At 43.4% G+C, this 15,883-nt stretch overlaps 1 protein-coding gene across 1 annotated transcript in view; it reads left to right on the top strand.

The window, feature by feature from the left end:
• Positions 1 to 9,235: 9,235 nt before the first annotated feature.
• Positions 9,236 to 15,883, top strand: part of LOC116946043 (uncharacterized) — a 69,697-nt gene continuing 63,049 nt past the window's right edge. The window contains exons 1-5 of the mRNA XM_076069910.1: positions 9,236 to 9,430; positions 12,472 to 12,534; positions 12,675 to 12,697; positions 14,196 to 14,208; positions 14,364 to 14,397. Coding sequence (XP_075926025.1) covers positions 12,474 to 12,534; positions 12,675 to 12,697; positions 14,196 to 14,208; positions 14,364 to 14,397 — 131 coding nt within the window. The 5' untranslated portion in view covers positions 9,236 to 9,430; positions 12,472 to 12,473. The remainder of the gene's footprint in view (positions 9,431 to 12,471; positions 12,535 to 12,674; positions 12,698 to 14,195; positions 14,209 to 14,363; positions 14,398 to 15,883) is intronic.

The raw sequence follows: 15,883 nt of genomic DNA, 5'->3' as shown, positions 1-15,883 counted from the left end.
GGAGGCGGGGGGCAGCCTCCCCAACACTACCCCTAATTCCATTGTGTACAAATCTCCCAGCGCCACGTGCTACAGTGACTCATTCAATGTCACTACACTAGTACAGCACACTGGTGTGTTGGACAGCCAAGCCACAACATTTACAATATGAGTACGACGTTTCGCCAGTAATTACAACTAGCTTCATCAGGCGACAGCCATATTTGTGAAGAAGTTCTCCTGTTTCGTTCCTTAAAAAAAAGTGAACACTTATATGGGACTATCGTTTTTAATGGGAAAATAACGGATAATACACTCCAACATGATAACAAGTGTATGCTAATAGCTTTGAAAGTCAAAGAGTCTCCATTTGTTCGCCATCATTGTCAACGCGTGCCTGGAATCTTCTTCAGGTGGTCTCCAGAGCCTGGAGGCACATTTCATGTGGTATTCTTGCAAATTCTCGGTAAAGTCACGTAGGTATAAAATCAAATAAATCAAGACGTTTCGGGCGCAACACAAGCGTCCGTCATCAGGTGGGAAAGCATGGTCTGCTGCTGAGGCAGACTCTTTTAACAGGTTTGAAATGGGTGTATCTCAAGGGTTATAAAGAAGTGGCCGGGGCTAGCGATGTTAATGTGAGAAATTAGCATGTAACTGTAAGATAGGAGAGCGGCCTCCTAAACGAGGGCACGGAAGTGGCTATGTTAATGTGAGGGATTAGCATGATGTTAATGTGAGAAATTAGAGGGCACGGAAGTGGCTATGTTAATGTGAGAGATTAGCATGATGTTAATGTGAGAAATTAGCATGTAACTGTAGAAAATAAGGAGAAGAAGAGTGGCCTCCTCGACGAGGGAGTGCAACCCAACGGGTGTAATCCAAAGGGCCTGTGAGTATGAGAGTGCAATCCAAAAGACATGTGAACATGAGAGTGCAATCCAAAGGCATGAGAGTGCAATGCAATGGACATGTGAGCATGAGAGATCTAAGAGATAGGCATAGAGAGAGACACACAGAGAGTCGAAGTAACAGCTGACATATGCAGGTTGGATGGAAACATCACAGTCAGTTAAGACTTTACCTGGTTAATAGCGTCCTTCCAATGATTGCTCAGTTTGTACCTATCCTCTCGGTTGAAGTTGTGTCCGTGTTTATATATCTGGATGGCTTCATGAACAAATCTCTGAAGGTAGCCAGTAGGTTTGCAGAGTACCTCCGTCTGGGAAAAATCTATTTCGTGTGAGCCCACAGCGTTAAAACAATGATCGGCAACGGCAGAGGTATTGGTTCTACCGTGTTTCAGATCCGCCTTGTGTTCACGGACGCGGTCCGACACGTCGTTTCGTTTCCCCAATGTAACTGCTGCCACAACCACAGCTCAGTTTGTAGACACCAGGGTATTGCATGTCAGGAATCACATCTTTTACAGATGGGATTAAACCAAGGATTTTGTGTGCTGTATTGAAACGAACCTGGATCTTGTGTTTGTCTAAGATTTTGGAAATCTTTTTGGTAACCCCTGCTATGTACGGTAAAGTTATGGTTTTGGTTAGATCCTCAGAAGGTTGTCTCCGCATGGCTGGGGAGACAGCTTTGCGGATTGTATGGTCCGAGTATCCGTTCATCCTGAGGGCTTGGTGTACGTGCTCCAACTCACTGGCTAGGTGATGCTGGTCGGAGATGCAACGGGCCCTATGGTGTAGTGTTTTGATGAGGGAATTCTTCTGGGCTGGATGGTGGTGGGAGTCAGGCTTTAGATAGGCATCCGTGTGGGTGGCTTTGCTGTAGACCGAATGTCCCAACGAGCCATCAGGTCTCTTCTCGATCAAAACATCCAGGAATGGTAGCTTACCATCCTTTTCCACTTCCATGGTGAATTTGATAGACGGGTGAATGGAATTGATGTGGTTGAGAAATTGATTCAGTGCTGGCAGGCCATGTGGACAGATGACAAACGTATCATCCACATATCTCTTCCACAAGGAAGGACGTAGGGTGGATGTCTGGATGGCATCTGTCTCAAAATTTTCTATGAAAACATTCGCTACCACTGGTTATAAGGGAGAACCCATTGGGGTACTCTCATTTTGTCTGTAAAATGTACCATTCCAGGTGAAGTATGTGTTGTAAGACAGTGCCTTACCAAAGTTGGTACATCTGGATTCAGTCCTTGTTGGATTAAGTTTTCAATGATTGTAATGGTGTCAAGTACAGGTACATTGGTGAACAGAGAGACTACATCGAAACTGACAAGCAAATCATCCGGAGACAGTGAGATGTCCTTGATTAGAGAAACCAAGTGAGCTGAGTTAAATAAAGCTGAAGTGGACTTGCCAGTGAAAGGAAGCAGAGTCTCAGACAGAAATCGGGCCAGTTTGTAGGTGGGTGAGTTAATCTTGGGGACGATAGGACGGAGCAGGGTACCTACTTTGTATATAGGTTGGACCATATAGGTTGGACAGGAGACATGACGAAGAAGAATATGTAACACATTATCCCATCATCATTATCATCATCATCATCACTGCTACGAAGATGCAGTTGTATTTAGATGCTATATAATTTTAAGTTGTATTATATATGCAACTTGAGACATATAATAAATCTGGCATTTCTAAGTTGGGCTGAAATTCATAAAAAAATCAGAACATTATATTTTTGGGATTACAATGATAAGTAGCCAGATAATCTAGGGTAACTGAGAACATTGGTGAACTTGCATTCCAGCTGTCGCCGTTTCGGTATTCTATCTTCTGGCATGTCAGTTGAAACAATGGTGAAGATTTCTCAAATGCTTTCGCCTTTGTCCACGCAGCAGTAGAAATGGGTACACCACAGTGGGTAGCACAACGTGTGGTGGGGTACGCCCTCCGATTGCAACATGTCTGGGTAATGCGGGCTGGAGGCCTTTCCACCAGCAGAGGCGTGAGCAGGCAATTGCCAGGCCATAAGTCGCAATATTTGTTTCATTCTAAACTTCACTCGTGAAACATAAAAAGCCTTGAACTTTATGCAGCTTAAACGGTGTATTAATTCATTAATGTGTTATTCATTCAAGTAATTTCGAGTAAGTTCAGTAATTAGTTTGAGATCAATAAGTAAATGCTTTAGAATGTTTGCTCCATGGCCACTGACCTTCAATGGATTTAGATGACATTCCACAGGTATAAAACGTGTTCAACGTCAACACGGTAAAAATTAAGCTTTCACAATGGTATGCCATAACGTGAGTTCATTTCTCAAGTATTAAAATTGCCTCAACGATGGTCTGCATTTTTTAAAATCTATTATGAAAGCCCGACATTCCGTTTGACTGTAAACTAAATTATAAGAGCCTTTCAGAAGGCCTGAATAAAAAAATACGTAAAGTGGATTCCCCCCCAGATGTGGGGGTAGAAAGTTTATCCAGCAGGTTTACAACAATTATTGACCCCCCCCCAAAAATGTCACTCTTACCCCCCCTCAAAATACATTTATTTTTTAGGCATATATGCCTACACACCCTATATGCCATCGAGTCAGTAGTATCTGCACATATGGGGGGGGGGGGGCATCAGTGGAGCCGACGGGCGAGGCACGAAGCGCTAAAAATCTCTCTGCAGGAATTAGAATAAGGCGTCCGTTAGCCGACGAAATTCTCGTAAAATAAACAGCAGCCAATGCTTAACAACCAATTATCTTTCATATGTTTCAGATGGCAGTCCCGTGCCTCATGGAGCCGATTACCAGGTCAATACTACTGAGATTCAGCCACCTGTGATTGATATTGTTTTATTCTGCTTGTTCGCCCAGGAAAGCCGTCGTGATTCTCGTTACTCTTTTCAGGAGGATCCTGCCAGGTTTTCGTAGTAGCGGGGGGGAGGGGGGGTGACTTTTGATATGTGTAATCCCAATTGAGTAATTTTCGGGTATTTTATTTTTATTTGGCAAATTTGGAACATGACGCCATCACACAATAGCCTACCGTTGTGTATGACTTCACGGGATTGTTAACGGTTTCACTGTGAAGCGGACGGGCGCGTATGTTTACTGTTTATACACCGGCAGTATTAATTAGGGGGGCCGCTGTAAATTCGAACCGTGAACCCCTGCAACTGCAACAAGTTGCGAACTTGCAAATACTCGGCCATGAGGTGACAAGTGCGTCGTGAGTTTATGATCTCAGCCCGGACGCCAATCTCTGTGCAAACAATTCATTTTGTTTTGTCTATTTCATTCCAGCTCTGAAAAGTTTGAAATAGCTAGAATTTCGGAGGCCAACGGCCACCTTATTCTAACTCCTCAGGAGGGCTTCTTGGCGCTCGGTGCCCCGACTGAAGCCCTCCCCCCCCCCCCCCCCCCCCAATGTGTGCAGATACTACTGGGTTGTTCGTCAAAGTTCATTAGATGCAAGGAGAAATGTAAACAACATTCTGTGAAGGTATATTACTCGCAGTACTCTTCAAAATGAGCAACGCCATTTCTACCAGCAGCCCTGACCAAACCAAACCGACCAGACAGACTGAGACATATCTAAACAGTGTGGGGGGGGGAGGGGGGGGGAGAGACGTTGGCATATATGCCAACGTCTCTCCGTGAATCAAAAAGTTATAGAAAGTGTGTCGGCATATATGTCAACACAACACATTTCTTTTTGGGGAGGGGAGTGAACATTTTTTGGGGGTCGACAATTTCTGTAAACCTGTTGGATCAACTTTGTACTCCCACATCTGGGGGGTGGGGGAGTCCATTTTCTATAACTTTTTGATTCAGGCCTTCTGAAGGCTCTTATAATTTACTTGACGCCGGGCTTTTGTAATACATTGTTTGACTTCCTTTTGATGAATATTTCTCTGTCGAAGGGTATGGAAGAAGGTGCACCCCTTCGTAATGTGGTTGGAAGAGGTAACTTGAGGGGATCTCAGAAGTAGTTCTGCAATATCGGCTTCTGCCAGCTGTTCTCGGGAGTGTGGCCAGCAGTTAATCCTTGAATCTTTGTGTGCACATCCAGAGTCAGTGATATAATGTCCACATTCCCGTGGCAGTTTTCTAATATCCAGATCGCATAACCACCCTTGACTTCCTAGCAAGTGGTGGAGCTTCACCCGATCCTGCATCCGACGCCAAAGCAGGGAGATTAGAGAGCGAGCACACCCTGAAAGGGAGTTTGTAATGGGATTATGTGTCAATCTCGTCTAATGGGGGGGGGGGGGGGGTATAAATAGGCTGAGAGGACCATCCATTCTAAACCAGTCTTTCACCTTTGCACTGTATTGATTACACATAATACAACTTCATCTTCCAGTCATTTGTTAGTTCCACTGCTGGATGATGAGTCAGTCTTGTGGGTTACAGTGCGGGTTGGCGAATGGCGTGGGGGCCGAGGAGTTGTGCAGATATCGCTCAACACCGACGTTAGCCATGGCCCAGAACGAAACTCACACGTCTCCAGATTCAAAGTGCAGTGCGCTCAATTCCCTGCACCACCAACACCATCACCACTCAACGCCCCTATCACGTAGAACGTTCCGTGAGAATATCTAACAATTGATGATCGTATGGCATGTTGATAGATACGACGCATTGATTCACATCGCAGGCTTCTGTCTCACTACATTCCCCAGGTGCATTCAGTTCCATCGTCTCGTTCGTATTCGATTGATCGATAGTCATGCCATGAGCAATTCCTGCAGCAATCTCTTACATTTGAATTTAGTCATTTGCCTTCTGGCCAGTCGTGCGTGGCCGTCAATTTGTATGACATTTGCACCTGACACTGGGGTGCAGCAGTAGCACAGTAGGATGCACGCTGTATTAGGAAAAGAGCTGCCATCTGTCCTGGATGTCCAAACATGTCCTATTTTTGAGGGAACTTGTCCTCGTAAATCTCTAAGGCACCCAGGGACATTAAAAGCCCCGGTTTTGTCAGTTTAATAATAACATCCCGCTGATGATAATGCTTGAACATGTAGCTCTCTGCCTTCTTGCATTGTGAGTTATTCTCTCTTCACATCATATGTCCCTGTGTTTTATACCTCAGACGTAGCAACCCTATCTTTGAAGTCTGCGACCTGAATTTGATTCCTAGCCACGGCCAACATCAGTGGCAGGTGACGTCTGGGCTTCCGATTAGCGTGGTTCGCTACGTACGGAGCTCAAGAAGTTCAACAAACATAGTGTACAAACATCTGTACTGGCCTTAACCCCCTCTAAACCATAACCAACCAGCACTGACGTTTGACTACACTCCACCATAGTGAAATGTAGTCAAACGGCTCCCATCACTGGCATGGCGTGTGGACGCTTCCGTCCAGCAGTGGATTAAAAAATATTTGTAAAAAAAAAGATATATAAATATATATCTAGAGATACTGTGTTTAAACAGTGGGCAATAGTTTGTGCTAACCAAACCAACGGTTTAACTGGAGCACTGGTCGTAATAATGTAATTGTATTTTAGCACTAAGGCACTTCATTTAGAGTATTTGCGTATGTAATATGTGACGGTGACGATGCACGGCTCTGAATCCAATCACGCTGCTGTGTGGGTCGCGGTGGTCTTTGACCGTCGTGTTGCACGATAGGGGTGGGCCCCCACCGCCTCCCAGCTTTATTTCTAGAGTCAAGTCCGGGATGATACCAACCTTGAAGAACGGTCACACTCTCCTGGGATGGTGAAGTGTGATCGTAATTCAGAAACACTGGTCACTGCAGGTTGGTGAAGGTGGGGAGGGCCCAGGATTGGTCCAGATATCACGCACAACTAATGTCGCTAGCCTTGGCTGGGGGAAATGGAACCCAGGGTTCTTTTTTATGCAAGTATGGACACCGTTTGAAACAAATATCTCCCGTATGGCCTTGAACAGACTGTTGGGGGCAAGTGCTGCGAGCACCTATGAAGGCCGCCACGGCAGACGACGGGAGTGGGTGGCCAGCACCACGCCGGGCCGCCTTTGCCTCCTCAATGCTGATGTATTACACACTGCTCCCGGTACTCACTTAAGGCTGAGACCGGTTTAGACAAGCTGAGACCGGTTTAGACACTCGTCACCGATATTTGGCCGTGAACGGGGATTATACTCAGGTGCGCGATCCCAGTAGAGTGTGACCTTTCTTAAATGGTGGCTCATCCCGGACTTGACTCTAGAAATGAAGATGGGAGGGGGTGGGGGCTCACCCCCCTCCCCCCCCACCATCATCGCGAAGTGCGCTAACCGCTGCACCACCCCCTGTAAAACACGCGCGAACACAATGTTTGTTTGGATTGGCAGTGACTCATGGCGAGCCCTTTGTGTTGCACTCCCCCGAGCATTATTTCGTCTCTGTAAAACACAATCACACTCTGGGATGTATGTATGTATGCATGCTGAACTTCTTTCGCACCGCAAGGTACTGTAGCCAACCGTGCTAATCGGAGGATAGGCGCTCGAGTGCTTTGTTCACTCAATAGGTCACGTCAATTTACCGGCCACACGCTTGTGGGTTGTTTTTTTTTTGCACGTAACAAATTGCACTCAACCAAATCCACCGTTGGTAGAAAGCCTCGAACGTCGTGTCTGCCGTGGAGTTTGTTTGAACAAACTTCACCACCACACCGATCAATGCGCGTTAGCGAAGGGTCGTGGGAAGCATCGATGTTGAGTACTGCAAGGTACTGTTTTTAGCGCATTCCCCTTTTTGCCATGAGACTTCCGTCCGATACTATTCAAGAAGTGTGGGGTTGTATGCGGTGTGACGCTTTCAGCCGCGTTGGGGTTAGCGGTGGCCAGGAACCGAATCGGTTCGTGGTGCGGTGAGAGAGAGAGAGTCATAACGCTACCACCGCCTACCATGGCACATTCACCACAGGAAACGTCGCGCTCTGCGTGTTTCACACATCTGGTTATCTATGCGTGGTCCGGTGCACGTTCGACGATTCATCGGTGATAGTCTGAGCCAATTCTTAGGCTCGTGGCACATTGCATGAAACTGTGCGTGTGTGAATCAGTTGTTTGTGGTCAGGGTGAAAGGTTAAGGTGCAGCCCGGCAATTACTTCCACACGTCGTACGTATTTTGAACTTTTTTTCGCACCATACGTAGCCAACCGTGCTAAGGACGACAAATGAAACATCAAAAAGCGCATCTCAATAAATTCGTTTTCAACGTAGTTTTAAAAGTGCATAGCTCCAGTGGCTTCCTAATATCAAAGAAGGAGCATTCCAGACGGCCGTAGAAGCGCGCATCTTTGAAGCTCGCAATGCAGTGACCGTCTTTGTTCGATGGCTCGCCGAAAGCCGCTGCGAGGATGACCGGAGTTTGTGCGATGGTTTATGCTCCCTTGACGATGTTCTGTATCTCGCAGCAGCTGAGAATACCCACACTTTAATTCCACCACGCTGTCGGTGGTGTCATTGAGGTCTAAGAGCAAAGAAGAGCAAAAATAAGATATTAATTCCTCCCTATTTCACTTCAATGACACCGCTGACAGCAAAGTAAAAAAAAACAAATCACCGATTGTACCTGAGAAAATCACTGCACAAGTTTAAGTTGTTGTGCGGAGTAGCTCACGAATGTCAACATATGCAACCAATTTCGTTTCTCACAGGCATGACCAAAAACTCAGTAATTATATCAGGTACAATCAGGTCCAATTGGATTTGTTTTACTTGTCGATTTTACGTGTTAATGTGATGGCATTAGCATATGCGCCCATGCGCCGTTTTGTGATCATATCACCACAGATTTGCCTCATGATATCTTTGGCATTTCTGGCCAGCTCAGCTTTCAGAGGTGAAGGACACATTTTTATGTCAATGCGGCCTCATTGCAGCAGGTCATCTCTTAGGTAAAATCTCAATACTCACACAAGTGATTTAAAAATAGCACAGCAAGCAGGTGCTGAACAAACTCACCAAACCGTGATTTTCAGTCACGAGAACCAAAGCACCCACGCTGTATCCAATATCGTAAGAGCTTGCATCGTGAGCAGGGTTTGAGACATGCATACCAGGATACCGCAGTGGAGAAACGTAAACAGAAACACACAATTTCCTGGACGTATATGTTCCCGTGTCTCTGCTGCCTATCTTCAATAATCAACACGAACCAGTGTGTTGTGCGGTATAAATGCATCGCCACCATGACCTACACTGCGTGGAGATACCATCTTTCAGCATTGCATCAATAATAGCGCTTTCCCTGTACCAACACGCATTGAAAATAGTTGGTGGCTGTGGCCATCTTTCAGTATAATTAAAGTTTAAAGCCTATTATTGTCGCACAATGGCCATTATTCGTTCCCCCCTGGCAGCTGTGTAAAGGGGATTGGCACTTTCAGGGCACGGCAGGTATTTATCCGTGAAGCTGCAAGATATTACATCAGCGGGAAGGAACAAGCCACACCTCAACCTCGCGCATATTCCTATTCCGAGCACATAAATAGCAAGTCAGATTAGTGGCCCTGGACATGCTGGGCAGGTGTGAACTGCAGGTAAGACGTCGCTGGACATGGAATGCTCATGATAGATTCACGTCTTATTTTATTTTGCGACAAGGGAAATGTGTAAGCATCTTTTGCTTAATTGCAGGGCATTTCAAATGGTTTGTATTTATATGTTGGTTGTGTATTTTGTAGATTTGACATGATCCATGACGCCAGTATACTTTGTTTAACCATCCTAATGAACAAACCCAGCAATTTTTATTTAAAGCTTTCGTGACTGCAGTGATTCATATTCTTGGTTTCTTTCGGTAAATTCACGTTGAAGGGAAACAATAAAATAATAAAATATAGAGAAACAATTAAATAATGAAATATATAATTATTTTATTGTTTCCCTTTAACGTGACTTTACCGAAAGAACCAAGACAATAAACCCAGCAATGTGCATTGCACAGTTTTTCTTTGGCTGGGGCGACCTGGGTTACATTAACACATTTTTACATGCACAGAATATTTGACAACAGTTGAAAGTGAACATATGTAGACAACATTAAACAACTATTTAAATTAAAAAAAGGCTAAGTAAGGAAAGTCAATTTCACGTGAAAAAAACACAGGGAAGATGATGTAATTTCTACAATTGAAAGTGCTTAGGCAGGCGGAGGCAATTATGGAGAAACGCAACATGCGATGAAATGTAAACATTGGCTTAGTGTGGCTGGAAAGCATTCAAAAACGGATCTAGTAAAAAAAACTATACAATGAGATATTGCCAAGTCTTTTCATGATTTTTTAAAAATTCAAACTTGTTCTATGGATTTCAAAAACAAAAAGGAAAAAATACATTATATTTTCAAATACAAAATAAACAAGATGCTTTTAAAACATGCATTACAACAAAATGCCGATGCTATTTAACTTTATAAAATGTATTTTTGAGTATTTAAAATAATATTTCATATACAAAAGCACGGGTACTAATTAAATATGTAATGATGCATCAATTAACTAATTAAAATAAACTTTTTCTGCTCTCGAAACATGCAGCGAATTTTTCGTGCAAGGATCGATGATTTACGAGTGATGGAAATTCAATGCAATTGTTATACTAATGGGAACGTACGTTTAGGCTAATTGAGGGGATGAAAGTGGATGAACAAGACAGAACAGGAACAATGCCAGCAAGATGGGGAAAACCGAGATGTGAAAGTAATAGATATGTTTTTTTTTCTAACTGGGATAACTTGTTTTTATCATCATACATGCTCTAGCCACTGCTAGAAAAAAGCTCCCTTCAAGTTATCACCATCCCTCACTGTCTCGTTGATGCCACGGTCCATCTCACTCCCACGCACGACCTTATCTCCATTGCTGCATCTCTCCGTTGGCCGTACTTTCAAACGTGCTTTCCTCCTATGGCTGCACTCTGTCGCGAGTCTTAACCAGTGGCCGTAATCTCTTCTGGTAATGTGTTCTGTGCAAGCTCGACTTACTTTCATTAAGATGCAACATCACGTTATTTGAACTTTCTCTTTCTCTCTAACCAACGTGATCCTATTTTCGCTTTCCCTGAAATGCTGAGTTTGCACCTTCTCCTGCAGTTACTGCCCTATCCGTAACTACATATTTTGCTCCTGCTGCAGAAACGCTCAAAAAACGAAATGTCGCTCAAGTATAATCAGCCGTCTATTTACTCAAAATATAACTTGCCTTTTATTCGGAAGCAGGAGACACGTCTCGGCTCAATGTGTTTAGTTTGTTGTCCTTCCCCCGCACCTCCGATTAGCACGGTTGGTTACATACGGTGCGAAAAACGCTCAACATACTAACATACCAATCAATGTTTTACAAAATGGAATTGTTTTTCTTTCATGGCCACCACTCGCATTGTGTAATGTGGTGAAAGTGTTTTTTTTTCTCACAAATATGGTGGATCATGTTATCCTGTTTGCGAGTTGGATTTTTTTGGGAGGTCGTATACATTTTTAAAAAGTCATTTAATTCTACAAAAAAACATTAATCGAATAAACAGAAACAAAACTCAATAGCTCTGATGTTGTAATGTCATCTAAAAAACAAACGGTACCACCTGAAAACAAACCGGCGAGCTATACAGGAGAACCATTAAAACTGATACAGTAGTTACAATAATTAAACAAGTTAATTGGAAACCTGGTATTTGTTAAACACTGGCACCCGATTTCAAGTACTGCACCTACTGGAGTTCCAACATTTTTACCTGTCATCACCAATATCATGCCTTCCATGCACTAATTCAGATAAGTATTCAGTTAGAAATCGCTTGCAGACGAATTGTTCAGACACGATACGTGATAGACAACGTACACAACAAACAAAATTTCATTGCTAAATTCTGGTTTGAGATTACTCTAGTTTGTCAACTTCATTTGAGTCATTAATCCACTCTGTAGTTATCTAAATATAATATTTAATTCAGTCTTAAATTGATCAAATGTTAGTGCATTCATCATATTTATGAGTGCACTGTTCCGCGACTTTGCTGCCAAATAACAAAGTTATGAAGCAGAACCCACTGAATATGGTTGCAAAAAAGAAATGTTTCAAACATAAATGCAGTGGTGAACGTGACCCTCTTGCTGGCCTGAGACATTCCGTGATCGAAGCAAGAGAGTACAAAAACATGTCCCATGTGCACGATTTATTTTTGCTTCAGTGCTCAAAAGATTTGGCAATTATGACATTTCCCTCACATTGTCACGAGGGCGTTCATACTCAAACATCTTAAAGCTGTCTCGCAGGGACTGCTGAATGTCTACGGGAATATTTGGGCCCCTTCTGTTCACCCGTCGCTGGCTTCCGAAACTCTGTGCACCTTTCCCCTCTTCTTCTATTTTTCATCTCCTTAAAATGTTTCATTCCATTGCCTCCTGCGTCTCTTGCTTATCTTAATCGCAACAAGGTTCCCCGTCGAGAGTCACTCGAGCCTTTGTTATCCTGGTTATGCTTTTTTAAATCTGTATTGTAAAAATAATAAATAAATTAAGCAAAAAAAAACACAGAACGATTTGCTGTATATCTCTCTTCTCTCTATTTCATGGGCCACGCAGGTATGGAGCGAAGCTGCGCTTGGATGATCGCTCGGCTTCTGGTCGCCGTCTTGCTGCTGCAAGGTAAAGCTGACTCGGAAAAACAACAACAATGGCAACAATGATAATAGTTACGAAATGTACAATTCCTGAATGGAATTGTTTATGGCTTTCGCGCGTACTAATTGTGAACCGTGTTGTGCTTTGTTTTCTTCCTTCAACAGGTCCCGCCGGCATCACTGGGCAGGTAATCCACACTCTTTTAAGAATTTTGCAAAATTTATTTTTAACGATCTGTGTTTTGAGTTGGAATGTCAACGCATGTTTTGATGCGTTAAAAATGAAACGTATTACTTAATGAGCAGTTGTATGTCATATAAATAGTTGCAAAATACTACGGGAGGTATATGTTAAGCATTCCCCCCCCCGCCCGCCCCATTTCTTGCAAGATATGGTGAAATTGAGATGCGAAAACAGAGGGAGATGCACAGACAAACGTTTAAGTACAACAGTAGAATTGCCTCTAAGGGCCGAACTGCAGTGTTTCCTACATATTCATTTATTCAATTGTGGTTATAGTGTTAGAGTATATTTGAGGTATGCTGTGCAATGTTTAGTGCTATGTTTTATGGTTCATCATGTCTGTTATGGCACTCACGAAACTACAGCACGTACAATAATACAAATACGATCAGCAATAACACATCGCAATAACACATTGGTCAGCATTTCTCAGATATAATTTCAGGACTATTTTAACGTGTTGTGTAATATCCTTTAGTTAACCTCACAGTTAACCCCCCTTCACAATGAAATTTACTGTTAAATATCTCAAATTTTCGCACCTATTCCTCTATTTATTACCGTGTGTGTATCTATGTGGCCATTGTGTGTCTTGACCCTCTCACTCACAACCATTGTGTTGACTATGTCTGGCTCTGCACATTTCTGTGTTTTTCTGTGATACTCGAGTATGGTCATGTCTCAGCAAGTCGGTGCGGAATCGTGTGGCTCAGTATATAAGACGTTTCATCGAGTGCCCTGTGGCATCATTGGTTTAGAGAAGTGGTTATTAACCTTTACTGCAGCTTGCAACCTCTTTGGTTCTCAGAAAGGGCATCTCGCACTCCCAGGGGGTGCTGCACCCCAAGTAAAAAAAAAACTGGTTGAGAGGATCGCAAGCTGCAGATCGCAAATGTTTTAAAATATATTTTAGAATGGAAACCGCATCCTCTTGTGAGATAGGTTCCCCCCATTTTTTCTGGCAACAAAACAGGTGTTAAGATGTTAAAACACCAAACTGAAACCTCTTACAAGGAATCATGTCTCCATTAACCACAATACTTGTGGTCAGAATGCAAACAAAAACACACTCTGATAATATACGTGGCATTGTCTTTGAAACTGATTGGTCCACACCAGAGACAGCTTTCTTTCGAGCCTCGTCTCAAACGGTGTTACACCTTTAGGCGTCCTCTGGGCTGAGTACCATTGTTTCGAATCCCGGTAAAAAAAAAAACCCTCAATATTTTACAAGCCGCAATTCCACGTGAATACGAGACGGTGGTCCTGAATTAATAACGTGACGAAGCAACAGTCCTTAAAGCGCTGCACGCGGCTCTGGTGCTGCAGGTTTACTACTCCTGAACTAGAACGCGTGCAGTGACTTGCTTTGTATTCCATGGAGTGTAGTGTTTTATAATCGCACAAACATACCTGATATTCTTTTTTTTTATTGTTCACAGACTCCTCCCATTGGTAAGAGAACACATGTTGCAGTCGCATGTTTTTTTACGATGGACATTAAACAAACAAAAAAACACACACTGTGTCATTGCATGGCATTTTGGAGACCGCGTATTAACACTGGGATGTTACTTGCTTCGTTTAATTTGTTTTGCCACGCTCACAAGAACAAGTCGACTGCAAACTCCCTGAAAACAACCCGTGAGTAAACCCTAAAGTGCCTCGTGCCAGGACACGCGTGCACACTGCCATATCGAGCGCGTGAAATAGGCGCCGGAGCGGCGTGCCACGACGGTTTGACACGCCGTGGCGAAGCGTCATCAAAAGCTACTTCGTGTGGTTCACATTGTTTTGGGGATGCTGCCTCGGTGTAAATCGTTAGCACACTGGACCAGTTTGAAGCAACGAGCTTCTTTTAAATGGGCACATGCGTGAAGATGAGTCGAATGGCAGGCTGTTCGGGTGTGGTTGGGTGTAGTGTGGTTTCTGACGCCTCTTCCAAGAAGTCTGGCCAGCGTGATAGAGTCCGCCAAACACTCTTCAGAGGGAGCCTCTCAAGAGCCATGATACGTGTGACTACCCTTGGTGTAAAGGGAGTGCTCTCACCAATAACATCAAGTAAAACCAGCAGTACTCATTTACTGCTTCCGACTGTTGATGAGCTCCAAAATGGGTGAAACTGGAATTGAGTTTTTTTGTTTGTTTGAAATCAAATTTGCGGTTAACATACGCTTGGAAGGAAAAATGAGCTGCTGCGACTTGAATATATTGAAATGTATTACGTGACATTACAGGTCAGAAGCACATTTATTTCATTATTTCACCATCAGTTTGAAGAATGTAGTTATTATGTTTGTATGATTAAAATAGTGTACATTAAAAAACGAAATCACAGGAATTAAAAAACGTACATAGGTGGTAGGGTAGCTCAGTGGCTAGAGTGCTGAGCTGGCACCTTTGAAAACCCGGGTTCGAATCCAAACAGCCACTTGTAGTTAAAACCGTATTCTCATCTGATGGTCTCAGCCCAGTCAACAATGACTTAATGTGGATACATTCCAACCCTGAAGATGATTACAAGTAAATAAACACGTATCTTCTTGGTTCTTTCAGTAAAGTCACGTAGAAGGGAAACAATAAAATAATAAAAATATAAAACAATAAAATTCTCACGACGTTTCGACTGCAACACAAGCAATCATCATCAGGTGTGAAAACCACAACAAGAAAATGTGAAAAAAGTGGCGGTTATTTTTAACGTTAGCACCACGGAGAGAGATTTGACAGTTTGTTCAGATGGACAAGTCCATCTATGTTCGGAAAAGAGGAGGGGGGAGACGAAAAATAATGGATGCGGTCTGAAAGCCACCTTAAGCGTGATCAATCAATTAAGACCCGAAATGGTTTATCAAATCCTTCCAATGATTGCTAAGCCAGAATCCATCTTCTCGGTTGAAATTGTCTCTGTTTGTATATGTGGATAGCCTCATGAACGAATCTCTCATGGTAGCCAGATGGCTTGCAAAGAACCTCTGTCTGGGAGAAGTCAACGTCATGTGAACCTACTGAATTATAACAGTGATCTGTCACGGCCGAGGTGTTGGTCCTATCGTGAACACAAAGCAGACCTGAAACACGGTAGGACCAACACCTCGGCCGTGGCAGATCACTGTTATAATTCAGTAGG

This window comes from Petromyzon marinus, chromosome 26 (assembly GCF_048934315.1).
Source record: "Petromyzon marinus isolate PM22_M1 ecotype Great Lakes invasive population chromosome 26, UKy_Petmar_22M1.pri1.0, whole genome shotgun sequence".
Lineage (NCBI taxonomy): Eukaryota > Metazoa > Chordata > Hyperoartia > Petromyzontiformes > Petromyzontidae > Petromyzon > Petromyzon marinus.
The sequence above is the reverse complement of the archived record's forward strand: the minus strand, read 5'-3'. Positions and strand labels throughout refer to the sequence as shown.